The sequence below is a fragment of the Prosopis cineraria genome, unplaced genomic scaffold (assembly GCF_029017545.1).
Source record: "Prosopis cineraria cultivar Desert tree isolate PC_DT_omini unplaced genomic scaffold, ASM2901754v1 PC6, whole genome shotgun sequence".
NCBI lineage: Eukaryota > Viridiplantae > Streptophyta > Magnoliopsida > Fabales > Fabaceae > Prosopis > Prosopis cineraria.
The window spans coordinates 2,895,956-2,911,022 of record NW_026555337.1 but is presented as its reverse complement, the minus strand read 5'-3'; the positions used below and the strand labels follow the sequence as shown (position 1 = coordinate 2,911,022).

The 15,067-nt window shown below is 37.7% G+C and overlaps 3 protein-coding genes across 5 annotated transcripts in view; 2 read left to right on the top strand and 1 right to left on the bottom strand.

Moving 5' to 3' along the window:
* LOC129313424 (uncharacterized) overlaps positions 1 to 3,524 on the top strand; it is a 29,944-nt gene extending 26,420 nt beyond the window's left edge. Inside the window, exons 16-17 of one of the 3 annotated variants that reach the window (XM_054956507.1) lie at positions 279 to 386; positions 2,847 to 3,524. In XM_054956507.1, the coding sequence (XP_054812482.1) occupies positions 279 to 386; positions 2,847 to 3,524 (786 nt within the window). Of the gene's footprint in view, positions 1 to 278; positions 395 to 2,846 lie in introns of those variants that run through there. The other 2 variants (XM_054956508.1, XR_008593939.1) reach the window with 2 other exon arrangements.
* An 8-nt stretch (positions 3,525 to 3,532) lies between these two features.
* On the top strand, positions 3,533 to 7,694 carry LOC129313425 (uncharacterized). The gene is made up of 4 exons (XM_054956509.1): positions 3,533 to 4,239; positions 4,749 to 5,624; positions 5,740 to 5,953; positions 6,669 to 7,694. The coding sequence occupies exons 1-4, from the start codon at positions 3,586 to 3,588 to the stop codon at positions 7,451 to 7,453; spliced, it is 2,529 nt and encodes an 842-aa protein (XP_054812484.1). The 5' UTR covers positions 3,533 to 3,585; the 3' UTR covers positions 7,454 to 7,694.
* A 785-nt stretch (positions 7,695 to 8,479) lies between these two features.
* LOC129313365 (phenylalanine ammonia-lyase-like) lies at positions 8,480 to 11,873 on the bottom strand. Its single transcript, XM_054956389.1, has 2 exons — positions 11,259 to 11,873; positions 8,480 to 10,334 (listed from the first exon to the last, which is right to left on the bottom strand). The coding sequence occupies exons 1-2, from the start codon at positions 11,654 to 11,656 to the stop codon at positions 8,585 to 8,587; spliced, it is 2,148 nt and encodes a 715-aa protein (XP_054812364.1). The 5' UTR covers positions 11,657 to 11,873; the 3' UTR covers positions 8,480 to 8,584.
* Positions 11,874 to 15,067: the final 3,194 nt, after the last annotated feature.

The window sequence follows — 15,067 nt, the reverse complement described above, 5'->3', positions numbered from 1 at the left end:
ACGGAATACCAGTTAGACACATGCCTAGATTACGATTGAAGTTAATAAAAAGGGGGGGGGCATTGTCATATGTTGTAGGCTTGACCTTTTTGCTATTAAACGAGGCTTCAAGGTCATGAAACCTAAGGTATTTTAGAACTAATGCAGGGTGCATACCTTTTATGCTGCAGTCAAATATTTACTTCAACCTGGAGTTTCCATGGGGATTCATATCTGAAAATTGTGCATTGAATGTGTATTAATCTGGTGGTATATTAACACAAATTTATGTGATGCAGGATAATGTCAGGAGGATGGCTGATGAATTTCTTGAGTATGTCATGGGCAACCACCATGTGAATAGTACTCTTCCAAAGTCAATACTGGAGGCTTTTCAAATTTCTCTGGTCAGAATGTACTCTTCCATTTTCTTTCATTTAATCCTTTTTCTTCCTTGCTTTCTTCCCCTCATGCTGCCTGGCATCAGATGTAATTGTGTTCCAAAAGGATGCTGGTATTTCATTCTCTCTATGTATATTTAACTGTTGGCAAGCCAAGGTCAGACGGATGATCTTTGTGGTAGTTACAGTTTTGTCCTGACATTTACGCCAGTATTATGGCTGTCAAGATGGGATAAGTGGACTCATGAAACTGAAAAAGGAAAGACGGGCCAGGGAGTGATGTTCAATAGACACGATAAACCTAGAAAAAGAGTTGGTTAAGACAAGAAACTAGTGAAGTGATCGAGTCTTTGGTAGAACCTTGCGCCTGAATATTATTTATATTACCTGAATTGATACGTCTCATCCAATATATATGGAGGAGGAAGGACAATCCAGCAGCTACCTACAGCACTATGCGGAAGAAAGAAGAAAATGAATGGCAATGGTAATGATGCTCACTTTCAAGAGTACAGGATTTCCCAACTAACCAGATTTTTCATACCCCCTTCCCTTCCTCTCTTCTTCCTTTACTAGATTCTTCTCTACAGATTCACTTTCCTCCCTACCCCACATCCTTCTCACGAGACAAAGTTAGCTGCATTAGGGTTTCCCTCATTTACCCCTGCACCTATTTGATTTCTCTGGACTCACCCATTTCTTTGTCTGACTTCAACCTTCCCTATATTGTCTGGCCGTTGCCTTCTTTGAGAGTAGGTCAGATCCGCTTTTCTGTTGGGCTCATCAGTCTCCAGTCATCTACAAATTATTGTTGCTTTGCAAAAAATTATCATAATTCTATAAACTTCATGCTGAGTCTTCAAGATAATTTGAAATGCAACATTTGGCTGGACACAAACAGCTGGATTTCACACTGGTTAACCAGTTTATACTCCGTTTACAAGATCTTTACCAAGCCTCTTGCAAGTTGACGTGACTTACCTTTCCATATCCTTGACTGATACAAGTTTACTAGTTAAATCAAGAGTTTACACTGGGTTCAATCAAGGAAGTGTGGGAATTACACAGAACTGTGCTAGTGCAGCTGAGTGAACACTCTTGGAAGTTGTTGAACGTGATCTCTTAATTAATAATATTTCTAAAAGCTTAATAAATGATAGAGCACAATGGCGTCTTGCAATCCATGTAGCCGACCCCACCTAGTGGGATAAAGGCTTGTTGTTGTTGTTGTTGTTGTTGTTGTGCTAGTGCAGCTGAAATATTGTCATGAAGAAGCAACATTTTCCCAATCGCCTCAGAGCTTTTATTTTTCCCTTTTGAATGATTGCTACTTATTCTTTTCTCTTGCTCATGAGCTATATAGTTCTCATTTCAACAACCCATTTGATTGTGATAGAATCCTACTGTTACATTTTGCAAGGTTACTCATACATGTGTTTTAAATATATTTTGATTTGATAGATCTTGTTATGTAATCATAATTGGAAATGGGACGATACAGTGGTTAGTTGGTTAGTTAATTTGGGCAGAGACATGGGGCCTGTAAATAAAAGGAGACGCAATGTATTCTGACTCAGTATTGTGACAGTTAATAAGATTCATTTCTCTGATTCTTGTCGTCTATCTCTCTGTTTCCTCATTCCCTGTTCCTGTTCTTCTCTCCCCCTTCCTCTCTCTTCTCTTCATACTACAGTTATGTATCAGATCCCAACCTGCCCCCTAAATATACTGGAGACAGAAAGGGGGAACAAGAGGGAGAAAAGAAGGAGCAAATGGAAGAAACAGAGGGGCTGAAGGGAGAGTGGAAGTGTGCGTACGGAAATTGACAATGAAAAAGTGGAGAAGGTAGTTGTGAATAAGTTGAGCGAATATCTTAAAAGTTAAAACACGACGACTGACAAAAGAGGCAACAGTGGAGTGTGAATTCATCTAGTTACAGTTATAGGACTAATCTAATTCTTTATAAGAATGACTATTTTGAAACTATAAACTATATTAATGAAATTATATAAATCTTTTAAATAAATAAATAAATTTATTTGAATCGACTTGTTAAAGAGTTTTGGGAGTGGTTTTTGAGTAGGGAGAACTCGCCCCTTGTAAGCTAGCTGTGAGTACTGTTCCATTGTAGTGTTAGGAAGCATTGGGATGTTATTTGGTGTAAGTGGTTGTGTATGAGGTACTTGAGGGTATCTGTTTGCTAAGAGAGAGGTTCAACTTAAATGTGAATCATAAACTCTTGCTGAATAGCCTATTCATAATAGCATAATCTCTACCATTTTGGACATTTTGATGGATTGTGTGAGTTGCATGAGTTGTATTTGCTAGCAGAGTCCTATTATCATCTAATAGACAGCATTTCAATCACTCATGCTTTCTAGTAGGCAAAGTTGTTATTTAGCTCTTGTTTATCTGTGATGCTCACATGATCTGACAAGCTTTTTTCATCTACATTGCAAATTTCAGTGTTGGACTGCAGCTGCTTTGGTAAAGCACAAGATTGACCATGAAGCTTCCCTCATGCTTGCAAAACAGAATTTAAAATTTGGTTGCAGGAAGGATGAGGCAAACTTAATTTATTCAATGTTGCGGTGTCTGAAGAATATATTTTTGCATCGAACAGGAAACTACAATGTCACTGGCTCTCCAAAAGCTTCTGGATCTGAATTATCTGGTAAGAATTATTCCTGTATGGGCTTGGCGCTAGAGGTTGAATTGGCTAAGAAAGATGTCTCAAAAAGCATCAAAGAAATTCAAAAGAAGTGCCAAAAGAAGTTGAGGAAGTTACTCCTTAAGCATCAAGAAGAAAAGAAGAAGTTGGACGCAACATATGAGGAAAAAAGGGCTGATCTTGAGAAAAAATACAAAATAGAATCAGCCGTTATTCGATCCTCTTCTCCCAATGATGTGATGAGATCAGAAAAGCTTAAGGCTTTAGATATTGAATATACTGGAAGAATTGAAGATTTGAAGCATCAGCATCAAATACATCTCAAAGATCTTGAGGATGACCTATTGAAAGCAAGGCAAACGTTACAAAATTGGCAGGCTACTTGGGTGGAAGATGTGAAGTCTTGGGCACAAGATGAATTGTTAAACACACTTCCTTTGAAAGAACGTGAGAATAGCATACTTGAGGACTAGTGAGCATACTTGAGGACTAGTGAGCAAGTTGAGCCACAGCAATCCAAAGAATAGGTGCCTTATGTCCAATCTTGTTGCTGAGGGTACAAATTTTGATGGAATAGTTGAAGCCATGACAGGAAATGGGATTGGATTATCTAGAACTCCAGAAATCACGTCCCCTGTGGCTCTACAGTGCAGTAGTCCAGTTGAAGCGCAAACTCCTCCAGTTGAGCCCGCTAGTGCTTATGAGGGCCCTGATAGAGCTCAAGATGCATGTGACAGTCGAGGGAAAATGATCTCTGTGCATTCCCATTCCAAAGAACATAATGTCAATGGAGCCACATGCATGATGAACGAAGGGGAAGGCCATAATATTTTTTATGATGGTCGCAGGGAGAAAATTCTGCTTGAGGATTCGGATAAGGATATAACTGTAGATCCTCCTTCATCCAGGGAACTAATTTCTTATGGAAGTCCGTTGAATGTTTCAGATAGAGAGTTATCAAGACAATGTGAAAGTCCGCTCTTTCCAGATCAGCAAACTTCTGATGGAGTCTCATTACACATGCACGATGGACAGGTTCCACTTGAAGTGCCTGGAACTAGTCGTGAAATAGCTCAATGTTATAATGGCAGAGAATGCCGAACAGAGGTGGTAGTGTTGGATCGAACTGTCACATCAGAGGAGCAGGAACAAATGCATAGTACTATGAACAATAACAACTTGTCCCAGGTGACAGCATTATTATTAAGCTTTCCTTCAATGTAGCCTTTAATTGTACTGTGCAGAGTCCTGTACTATGGCAATAGTGCTGTGTTATCAATCTCTGCATGCTTTAGTAAACTAGAATGGTATCTTCAGCTAATGAGCTTATCCTTTGGAAGACATAAATATTAAATGTATAATACTGTGTGAGTTGCATCCAGTCATGGACAACATGAAAGATATTCTGGAATCTGCACTTATATAAATATTTTTTATTTTTGGAGAATTCTTTTGTATCTCGGTGGTTACGAGTCATTGGTTACTTTTCCTAGAATTTCTAGCACTTGTTGATTGTCCTTTTAAGCTCTTAGGAAGTTGGGTTATTACTTTGTTAGGACGAGTTTAGTGTGCTTGTGCTTGCTGATTTATCTTTGTTGATGGATGCTGTATGAAATTTACAACTATAATGTCTTGGATATCTTTTAGAATTATAGATATATCTTACACCACGTTCACTTTTATTTTTTGCCTGCCAGGCACTACAAGATTCGCAAGCCTCTTTATTAACATCCCCCAGAATGGTTGATAAAGATGCAACAGTTGGAGAAAGACAGAACTCGTCCGGACCAGCTGAACTGGTATCTGGTCCAGTTGATGTTATTCCAGCAGATCAATCAAATCCCCAGTCAGTCATGGAGCCTCTTGAGCAGGTGCAGCAATTACCATCTGCAGAGTCCCTTGCTTCCAACCAGGGCACAGGTGGAGAAATGCAGATCTCCGCTTCGCAAGTTGAGGCGGTGTCTAGTCCTACTGATGCTTTACCAGCTGGTCAATTTAGTCATGACCCAGTCGTGGAGCCTCTAGAGCAAGTACAGCAATTAGCTTCTGCAGAGTCCCTTGCTTCTAACCCGGACACTTCTGGAGAAATGCTTAACTCTTCCCAGCGAGTTGAGCCAGTATGTTGTCAAATTGATGTGACACAATCTAATGGATTGAATCATGAGTCACTGGTCGGGGAGCTTCTGCAGCAAATGCAGCAATTTCCACCTGCAGAGTCCCCTAATTCCAACCATTATCCATCTATGGCAACTGGAATTGAACTTCGGTCAAACAGTGAAGATTCTCTTTCTGGCCGTATTCCACCTGCACAAATGGAGGTTGCGAATCAGACCGTTGTTCATCCTGCCTCAAATTCTGATCTTGTTTCGCATGCACCTCTTGGTGCATTCAGAACGCAATCATTAGACACAAGAAATGTTTTCACACCTTCAGAGATCAATAATCATCTTAGACAAACTGCAACCCAATCGATGAACAGGATGCATTCACCTTTGGTCATTGATCCATTAAAAAATGAATTGGACAGATTACGTAAAGAATCAGAGCAAACCTTGAAATACTATGAAGATACGGTTAGTTTGTGTTGCACCTAAATTATTTTGCTTTTGCTATGCATGATCTATGTTTTTTTTTTTTATCTTTATCTCTTCACTTCTTTTGTTGTAACTATTTATGTTATTTGAGCAGAAACTGCAGTTGAAATCTGATTGTGAGAGGGAAATCGAGGAAATTCGCAGGAAGTATGATATCAAGTTACAGGAGAGTGAGGTTGAGTTTCAACTGAAAAGGAAGACCCTGGATACAAGTCTCAACTTAGTTCAAATGAATCAGGCATGGGCTGAGGCTTTTAGGTCTAAATGCATGGATCTTAGAGTATCTGGGGCATCAGGAACGCAGCAAGGTACATTACTTGTATTCGGAAATGTTGAAACTTTTTTATTTCGTTTTATATCTGGTGCGTGGAGGCATGTGCTCTGTGGCCTTAGGGCCAAGATGGATTTCGTGACACCCATCAACTGGGGTCTCGCCTGATCTGGAGGTTGGATGCATGTGCTCTTGCCTTTCATGAACAACAATAACTCTTAAATTTTAGCAATGTTTTTTGAGTTGATTTAAGTGGCAGAGGGAATGCTTGGAATGTTAACCTTGCCTTGATTTGATACCACTTGATGTATAAGTGATAATAAAAATAGTTATAGGGGGCATAGACAAGGTTAAGGGGGGAGATGTAGACAAGTGAGATGAATTAGGGAAAGAGATGATAACAAGCCAAGAGAACTTTATTAAAATTAATTGGTTAACAAGAAGCTGCCCTACTCTGACTTTAATCACTAAAGGAAGCTTTATGTGGAACCCAAGAGGTAACTCTTAATAAGATGATTGACAATGACACTTTAGCTGAACAAAACGATGATGAAATTCAAAATAAAATCAATCAATTAAATCTTTTTTAATTCCTAAGTTCATTTTTAAACCTAATTTTCTGTTCCATTTCTCCATTGATGTGTATGCTTTTGAATCATTCACATCACCCCACTCATTATCTGAGTTTACAGATCATGAATATGCACACGTCATATCCTAAGGTTTTTCTTAACCATTATTTTTATTATCAGATCCAAGTTTCGCGCAGCAATTGGTTTGGTTTTCAAGACAGCAAAGAGATATGAGGCCTCCCCTTGTTGCAAGTCCGCCTCTTGGGCCTCCTGCATCTACCCTGCAGCATTTTGCCACTGCCGCTGGCTCTCAGACCATGGTGCCACTTGTATCCAGTATGCAGCCCTTCTCCCCTCCAGCGAGCTCACAGATTTTGGGGACACCTATGCCTGCTCCGGCTAGCTCTTCACCCATGGTGCTACCTATATCGACTACAACTATCTCACAGACCATGGCGCCACCTCTACTAGCTGCTTACAATGCAGCTCCAAGGCCACCTCATATCAGCTCCATTCCTCCATTAGCAAATCATCAAGCTGGTAGTGGGTTCCGTACCACTCCACCCCATCTCCAGCATTACAGACCCTCAACATCTTTGCCTGATTCTGGTCTCCCTACACCTGCGCATGGTGTGTCGAGTCAACAAGCCCCTAATAGCATTCCTGTAATTCCCTCATTGCCTAACCATTCTCGACCTACACTTTCAACCAATATATCTGATCCTCGTAATAGAGTGCACCGGCCTGAAATTCCTGCAGCGTTAACCAGTCCTAACTTATCGGCCAGGGAGCCAGCTATGGATGGTAATTGTCAACCCGGTTTGAATCTGCGAAATTCTCTATTACGTTCGTCAAATGTGACATCATTGCAGCAATCTGAGTTTGGTACTTCTAGTAGCGTGCAGGATGACTCTGTCCGTCCAGCTATGTCGGCTGACATAGTCTGTTTGTCAGATGATGACTAACCAAAGAGAGAGTTTGGTTTTCAGCTATTTTGTCCTAACACGATACGTAGCCGGCTGTAAGTTTTGCTTTAGGTTTGTGTTTCAGAGGCCTCTGATTTGGGATGGCTATTATGTGCTGTAAGGCAGTTATATTAGCTTTTGACGTTTGTCAAAATACGCTATTGTAATTGACTATTTGATATTAAAATGTACATATATGTAATTAATTGCCTTGGTAAAAATAAAAAGTAATTGTCTTGAATTTGGTTCTGTGGGCTGATATGGATTCGGCATCTGCTTTTGAGCATGATCTGGAGCATGGTGGAAGCAGCTAGATCTAAAAAGATGCTTGTTATTTGTCGAGCTGTTTTGAGATTCAACAAATTTTGGTGGAAAATTCTCGAGGTAAAACTTTGAAGTCCATTTCTATTTCTTCAGGAAAAAATTTCCCCTTCTGTTGAAAAAGTCCTTTCCTTGAGGATATCATAGTGTACTCGTTGGGGATAAACATACTGCAGTGGATAACTTTACTCTTGAAAAGGGAGATGCATTCATTTACATTCATGACCAATAATATTTTGACTGAGACACTTGAGTTACACTTGCTTACTAAAATAGAATAGAATGGAATGGATTAAAAAAATAGAAGTAAAAATAAGATGATAAAAAAAGATAGGTAAGTACATTCATAAAAAAAAAAAGGTAATTTAATTTATGGGATTAGAAATTATAATTTATAAGATTTTTTAATAGTATGATGATTCTTACATTTATAGTATATATTAATAAATTTTATCATGTTTATGATAAGGAGAAAGGTGATTTATTTTTTTTATATTAATTTATTTAATTCATTCTATTTTATTATATTTTAGTAAGCAAACGTGATTTTGAAAATTTTCAATTTAGAAATTGCTTTAAGCAGAAATTTTTTTTAGTACTTTGTTTAGGGAAAATATATATATATATATATATATAGGTTGAAGCTAGGCTTAATTGCTTGCTATACATAATTACATGATAGAACACACATGAATCATCAATCACTTGAGAATAAACCGTAATAGGATCATATTGCTTACCATTCAAGAAACAAACAGCTTTACCAAAAAGACTAATAGAGAGTACTAGTTAAGTTCACTCACTGGGTTCTTAACATAGTGGAAGAGGTGCACCATCCCAATCCTTTAAGCATTCAAACATGGGATCAATCAACTTCCCTTCACTGATTGCAGTGAAAACTTTATCAAAATCTTCTCCTGGGGACCGACTTTTCTCTCCAGTTAAAAACTGTGCCCCCAACTCCTCCCTGACGAACTTGTAAAGTGGATAGGACCTGCACTCTATAATCTTGTTAGGGATTGCTGAAATCCCCTTCTCAAAGGCATTTCTTGCAGACTCAACTTCATTGGGCAACACTGCCTTCAGTTCCTCTTCAAAGGCACCGATCTTGAGGAATATGGAAGCATATCCACTTTCCAAGCCAACATTATTCATCAATGCATGTTCTACAAGCACTCGCCTTAGTTTCTCCATCAGAGGGTAAGCAGCATTACACGGGTCATCAACATATCCAAATACATGCTCCCGATCAACCACCTTGAGCAAATCTCTCTCACAAAATCTTGAAGGACGAAGCTCTCCGTTAGCACCCACGGTTAGGACCTTCTTAGCCGCTTGGCTCACTGTATTCTTGACCGTATTCTTTAAGTTTTCCTCCAAATGCCTCAAATCTATGGCTTGACAAAGAGCAATCAAGTAGGTTGAAGTCATGAGCTTCAATATCTCAACAGCTTCAGCTGTCTTCCTGGCAGAGATTAGTCCTAATGAGTTCACATCTTGATTGTGCTGTTCTGCACTTTGGACGTGATTTGTGACTGGGTTTGCTAGATACTGAAGTTCAGAACAATATGAAGCCATTGCTATCTCACCACCCTTGAATCCGTAGTCTAAGCTCGGACAACGTCCCCCGGACAGATTTGAAGGCAAGCCATTGTTGTAGAAATCATTAACCAGCTCAGACATTTGAGCAAAAAGGAGCTTTCCAATGGCAGCCAAAGCCAATCTTGTGTTGTCCATGGAAACGCCAACTGGGGTGCCCTGGAAATTGCCACCATGAAGAGCTTTGTTCCTCGATACATCAATCAAAGGGTTATCATTCACAGAGTTGATCTCCCTCTCAATGGATTTTGTTGACGACCTGATAACTTCAATCTGAGGACCTAGCCACTGAGGGGAAGTTCGAAGAGCATACCTATCTTGCTTAGGCTTTTGGAAAGGATCAATCTCGTGCAACTTTTGCGCAGCTTTGACATAAGCACTTCCATCCAAGATGTGTTCCATTATTGCCGCTGCTTCGATCTGCCCAGGATGATGTTTCAATCTGTGTGTCAAATGGTCTGTAAACTCCGGCTTGCCGTGCATTACTTCAGCGAAAATTGCAGACATGACTTCAGATAGGACTGTTAAAGTGTTAGCCTCAAAAAGAACTATGGAAGCCAAACCAGCTCCAACCCCAGTTCCATTAACAAGCGCAAGACCCTCCTTTGGCTGCAACTCGAAGAAGCCTTCATGGATACCGGCTAGATGGAAGGCTTCCGACGGACTTAGGGACTCACCGTTGGGGCCAATGGCCTTTGAATTAGGCCTTCCTGTCAGAAGTCCAGCAATGTATGAAAATGGGACCAAGTCCCCAGAGGCTGAAATGGAACCACGCAAGGGCAAGCATGGAGTGATGCTGTGGTTGAGTAGTTTTGCAATGGCCTCGAGTATGTTATATCTGATGCCAGAATAACCTTGGAGGAGCGTGTTGATTCTGACCAGCATCGCTGCTCTTGATGCACTGCGTGGCAAAGTATGGCAAGCTTCTGCTCCCTTCCCAAATATTCCCGCATTCAGAAACCTGTTTTCATTTTTCAAGCGTCGTTTATTTTATAATTTATATTATGGCTCACAATTTAGCCAACATGTGTTTAGACTTCAGACTATTAAAAATTATTAAATAAATAATTCGACATAAATGTGTTTAAAAAATTTAATTATTAAAGTTTAATGATGTATATTAAATTTATCTTCAATAACTTAAATTTTTTTTTTAAAATAATATCTATATATTAAAGAAGGGTGATCTAACATATGATTTAGTGTCAGCAGTTAATCCGCGATCAGATGAATAAAAAATAATAGAATCTCAAAAATAAAAGAAAAGTTTGTATTATATAGCTTTTTATTATCATTTGTATTGTATAATATATAACTATAGTAAAATAAAGGAAAAGTCAATTCTATGGTGTCCTCTGAAATTGAGCGAACTTAAAACTAATCATATAATTTTATATGTTTTCTCGGAATGATGTATAATAATTATAGAGATATTAATTAAATTTGGATATACAATTCGGGTCTTTTCTGGCTTTAATGTATATTAAAGAAATTAAAATTTGTACCCATTTAAAAACATTTCAAAATTTGTAAAAATATGGCTTAAAATAAATTTAAACTTCTTACGTGTTATTTGCAGTAAAATAAATTTTTGATCGAGCAATGACAGTAGAGAGATTAAAACAAAACTGCAATTTTTCTGTGTACCAAAAAATATTGTAAGTTTTTTTAATTAAATTGTAAGTTGTTTTAGGTTTTTCTGTTTTGATACAGTTGTTTTGGGATTGGGGAACAAAGCAAAGCCCAGCAAAGGGACACCAAGAGATTAACAAACAAAAAAGGCAAGTTTAAGAAAAGAAGAGGCTCTCGTAAGTCGTAAGTCGTAAGTCGTAACGAAATGGAAAAGCCGAAGGCGAAAGCATCTGAACACGAGTGTCAGGTTCACCTTATAAGCTCAGCTTGCAGCGCCACCCCTCGGCCGGTTCTCCGGTGCGACGTCGCACCGAACCCCGTCGTCACTCCATAACTGTCCATCCCTTTCTTTACGCTCTCAATCACCCACGCGCTGCTCGCCTCCACTCCCTCCCTCTTCCCCTCCTCCAGCTCCGCCTTCGCCTTCGCCTCGGCCACCGCAGCCACCTGCCCCACCGTCAGCGATTCCCCTCCCACCCTCACCACCTTCCTCCTGTAATCCTTCACCATGCCCTTCACTTCCTCCACGTGGCACCCCCTCGTCGACTCCGCCGCTTCACCCCACTTCAACGGATCGGCCTCATTCTCCTGCCTCCTCTTGTCGTTTTCCGCCATTAAAGCAACGCCGTGATAGCTGCAGTGCCGCAACATTGCTGATTTGGTGGGACAAAATGTGAAACGAGACGACTGATGAATTGCCAGTGAAGAGTGAAGAACTCGGGGATGGTGAGAAGAGCAAAGAGGGTAAACAGGATTCAGGTTGTTTGGTTTTGAAGGAAAGTGGGAGGAGGATGACGAGAGAGATGTTTATGGTCACTAAAGAAATCGAGAGACAAAACGCAGTCAGTGAATTTGGGTGAGGTTTTGGTCACCCGTCCGGTGGTTCTTTAAATAGAGAAATCAACGTTAGTTACGAAGAGAGTTGGGCATGAAGCGAGCTGGGCGCCGTCGGATCTGTCTTCCATTTGGAGGGGCGGGATGGTGACACGTGCAAGAGCATGTGGCAATGAGAGTTGCATGATGGGCTCTGCCTGGATTCTGACGTGTCCTTATTCAACTGATAGACGCGGGATGGGTGGGAAAAAGAGAGGATGGATTTAAGGGCAGGCAAGTTGATTAATTAAACAGAATAACCAAAATAAATTAAATTAAATATAAGAATAATGTACATATAGCAAATCGCATTATATATGATTCACTGTGGACAATGGTATGAAAGACTTGCCTAATTTGATGCAGGAGTTGAACAGGGGAAAAAGCAAATCAGTGGCGTGGAGCAATATAAATATATAATGTAATAATGCATTTGAGCTTCAAGGTTGAATGCGAATGACGTGAACCTTAATTGGATGCGATAAATAAGAGGTAAATGAGGAGGGAGTAAGGGAAGAAACATGCAGCAGTGTAGCATGGGTGATATTATATACCTAGAGGACGTGACGTACATGGAAACAAGCTGAGGCGTTTTATATAGTGTGGTCGGACGATGAAGAATAAATGGGCAAGAGGATTTTATTGTTGACTTTGCATGCCTGAGTTGGATTGGACCGTATATCTGTGTGTTTGGATATGGTTTAGAATCAATTTTTTAGGTTAAAAAACCGATTCTGCACAAAATTATTCAAACACCCAAAGTTTTTTGTTAATCGATTTTTGGCCCAAAGATAAACTCTTTCTGCGAGCTGATAATCCGAGCGTTTGTGGAAAAGTTTGCCAAAAAGCATTGGAGAAAATTACAAAGAAATGTCCAAAAAAAAATTTTAAAGAGAGCACATAGTTTAATAAAAATAAAACCAAACTCTCTTTTTTTCTTTTTTTTTGATAAAATTTGAACTTTGTATCTTCAAAAAATTAGTATTTAGTATTTAAAAAATAAATTATATAGTAATTTATATAGCTAAAATTGATTCTAATTAAATTATCCAAACATCTTTAATTCTGTTAAAATTAATTTTAAAAAAATAATATCTAAACAGATTGCATTATAATATAATCAATTATGATTAAAATCTATCATTTAATCAATTATTTTTATAATTTATTATACACAATTGAAATCTAAACGGACACTATATCAATCTCAAACAAATTGGCATACATTCATTATTAAGTATGCCAATGTTAAGTAGGGGCAGGAAGTTCTACCTTAAAATATGAATGAAACTAAAATTTTTTCCTCTCTTGAATGCCTTAAAAATTGTGTCATCTTATTTGAATTGGCATAAGATAAGATTGGGATATCCTAATAAAATATGTAAAATGTAGGAAGAGAGGTATAAATAACAACACTTGTTAAATTACAAAACTTACCTATAAGTTCAAAACAAAAACAATACAAATATGTAAATTTAACTATTGAGTTGCAAAAAATATAATTTAAAGTAAAAGAACGTAATCACAACAAACATAACTTAAAATAACAACCATAAATGGCCTTTAAGCTATAAACATAACAATAATAAAATCAAAGTTACACAACTTAAGCTAATCAAGCACGCTTCAAGTCATGAGTTCTTCCTCTTTAATTGAGATATTTGAAGTTATAATAACTCTTTTGCAACCAAAGCAAGAGATACAAGATAAACAAAGATTATTAGATAAATAAATATAAAAATAAATTATATATAATTAATATGTTGTAAAAAATGAAACAAAAAAAAAAGATTATATTGTCAGCACTAAGAAAATGGTTATGTAACTAAAAAAATATATACTATTAAATAAATGAAGAATTAATATATTTGGGGCGGGATGTCCTAATGGTGTCCTTAATCTTAGCACATCCCAAATATATTTTTATCCCATCTCACAAAATCCCTTCTTGTCCATTATGAGCTGAAATAGACCTATCCCAACATCATCAGGACAAAACTGGACTGACTGGAACGTGGACAAGCATGAATTCTTCTAGAGGAAATAACATGGTTGAACATAAACAGTGATTTGTAATCTGTTTTGAACATGAATAAAATTTGAAATATTCGTGCAAAAATTTACGCAACTCAGTTTTTTGGTGTGAGATTTAATAGAGAATCAGTGGAAGTGGCTAGCTTTCTTACTATATAGGAATAGGAGTATATTCGAATGTGTGTGATAGGGAAGCATCATGTGCGAAATTGAACGGTACCTAGTTGGCTTAGTTAATTAACCCACTTTAGCATTCATCAAACTTTGCCTGCCCATGAGTAGAAAACTTTCTTTCAAACTCTTTTTCAATTCTATAAGGAAGAATATAATTTACGTGCTCATCAAATAACATTATAATTCAACAGGTTGGAGAAAGTATTTGTTAATTAAAGAACAATAATCTATGGCCCTGCACAAAAACACAACTCTGCTTCGTTTGGCAAACAGATCGTTTCAATTTTATTAAATGGTTCGAATCTAAATTACTATTTTCCAAATATATAGTTAAAAGATGTTCAATTATTATACATCATGCTTCATTCAAAATCAAAAGTAGACAAAATAAATATCATATAATTAATAGTAAGATTTAATTCAAACCATAAAAATTAATAAACTCGCACAATATAAAAGGTTCACATCCTTCAAGATGTCATAGATGTAACACCTTAATTAAAAAGTATAAAATATTTTTAATTAAATCTCACTCTTAATAAATTAATTAATTATTTTTAAATTAATATAATATTTTTATATTTTAACCGAATCTCACTTCTAATAAATTAGTTCTTTGACATCTTGCCCTTTTCATTAATGATGGACTAAGACATTAAATGATCATAATATTGCCAATACATATAAGAGGATATTTCATCTTTCTTGTTTCTTTGATTATTGCGCATAGCAATGTGATGAATGATAAACAAAATCTACAAAAAGAAGAAGAAAGAAAGTGCATTGACATTTGACAGAACAACGCTTAAAAATGAAAGATTGGCGATGGATAGGATAGCAATTCAACTACGGATGACTCGTACAAAGCAAAAGGCAGATATCTATGTGTAACTTGTACCTCGCGACCTTCAATTTTTCGTGCACTAATTTGTTACGTCTGGTTCTCTCTGTGTGTAAACTCTTTCTTTTCCCAGATAATTA

Excerpts from the sequence above, each read along its gene's own strand:
- LOC129313425 (XM_054956509.1), top strand. The coding sequence starts at position 3,586 with ATGTCCAATCTTGTTGCTGAGGGTACAAATTTTGATGGAATAGTTGAA. Across the intron at positions 4,240-4,748 it reads ACAATAACAACTTGTCCCAG|GCACTACAAGATTCGCAAGC; the intron begins GTGACAGCATTA and ends TTTGCCTGCCAG. Across the intron at positions 5,625-5,739 it reads TGAAATACTATGAAGATACG|AAACTGCAGTTGAAATCTGA; the intron begins GTTAGTTTGTGT and ends TTATTTGAGCAG.
- LOC129313365 (XM_054956389.1), bottom strand. The coding sequence starts at position 11,656 with ATGTTGCGGCACTGCAGCTATCACGGCGTTGCTTTAATGGCGGAAAAC. Across the intron at positions 10,335-11,258 it reads CTGCAAGCTGAGCTTATAAG|GTTTCTGAATGCGGGAATAT; the intron begins GTGAACCTGACA and ends AAATGAAAACAG.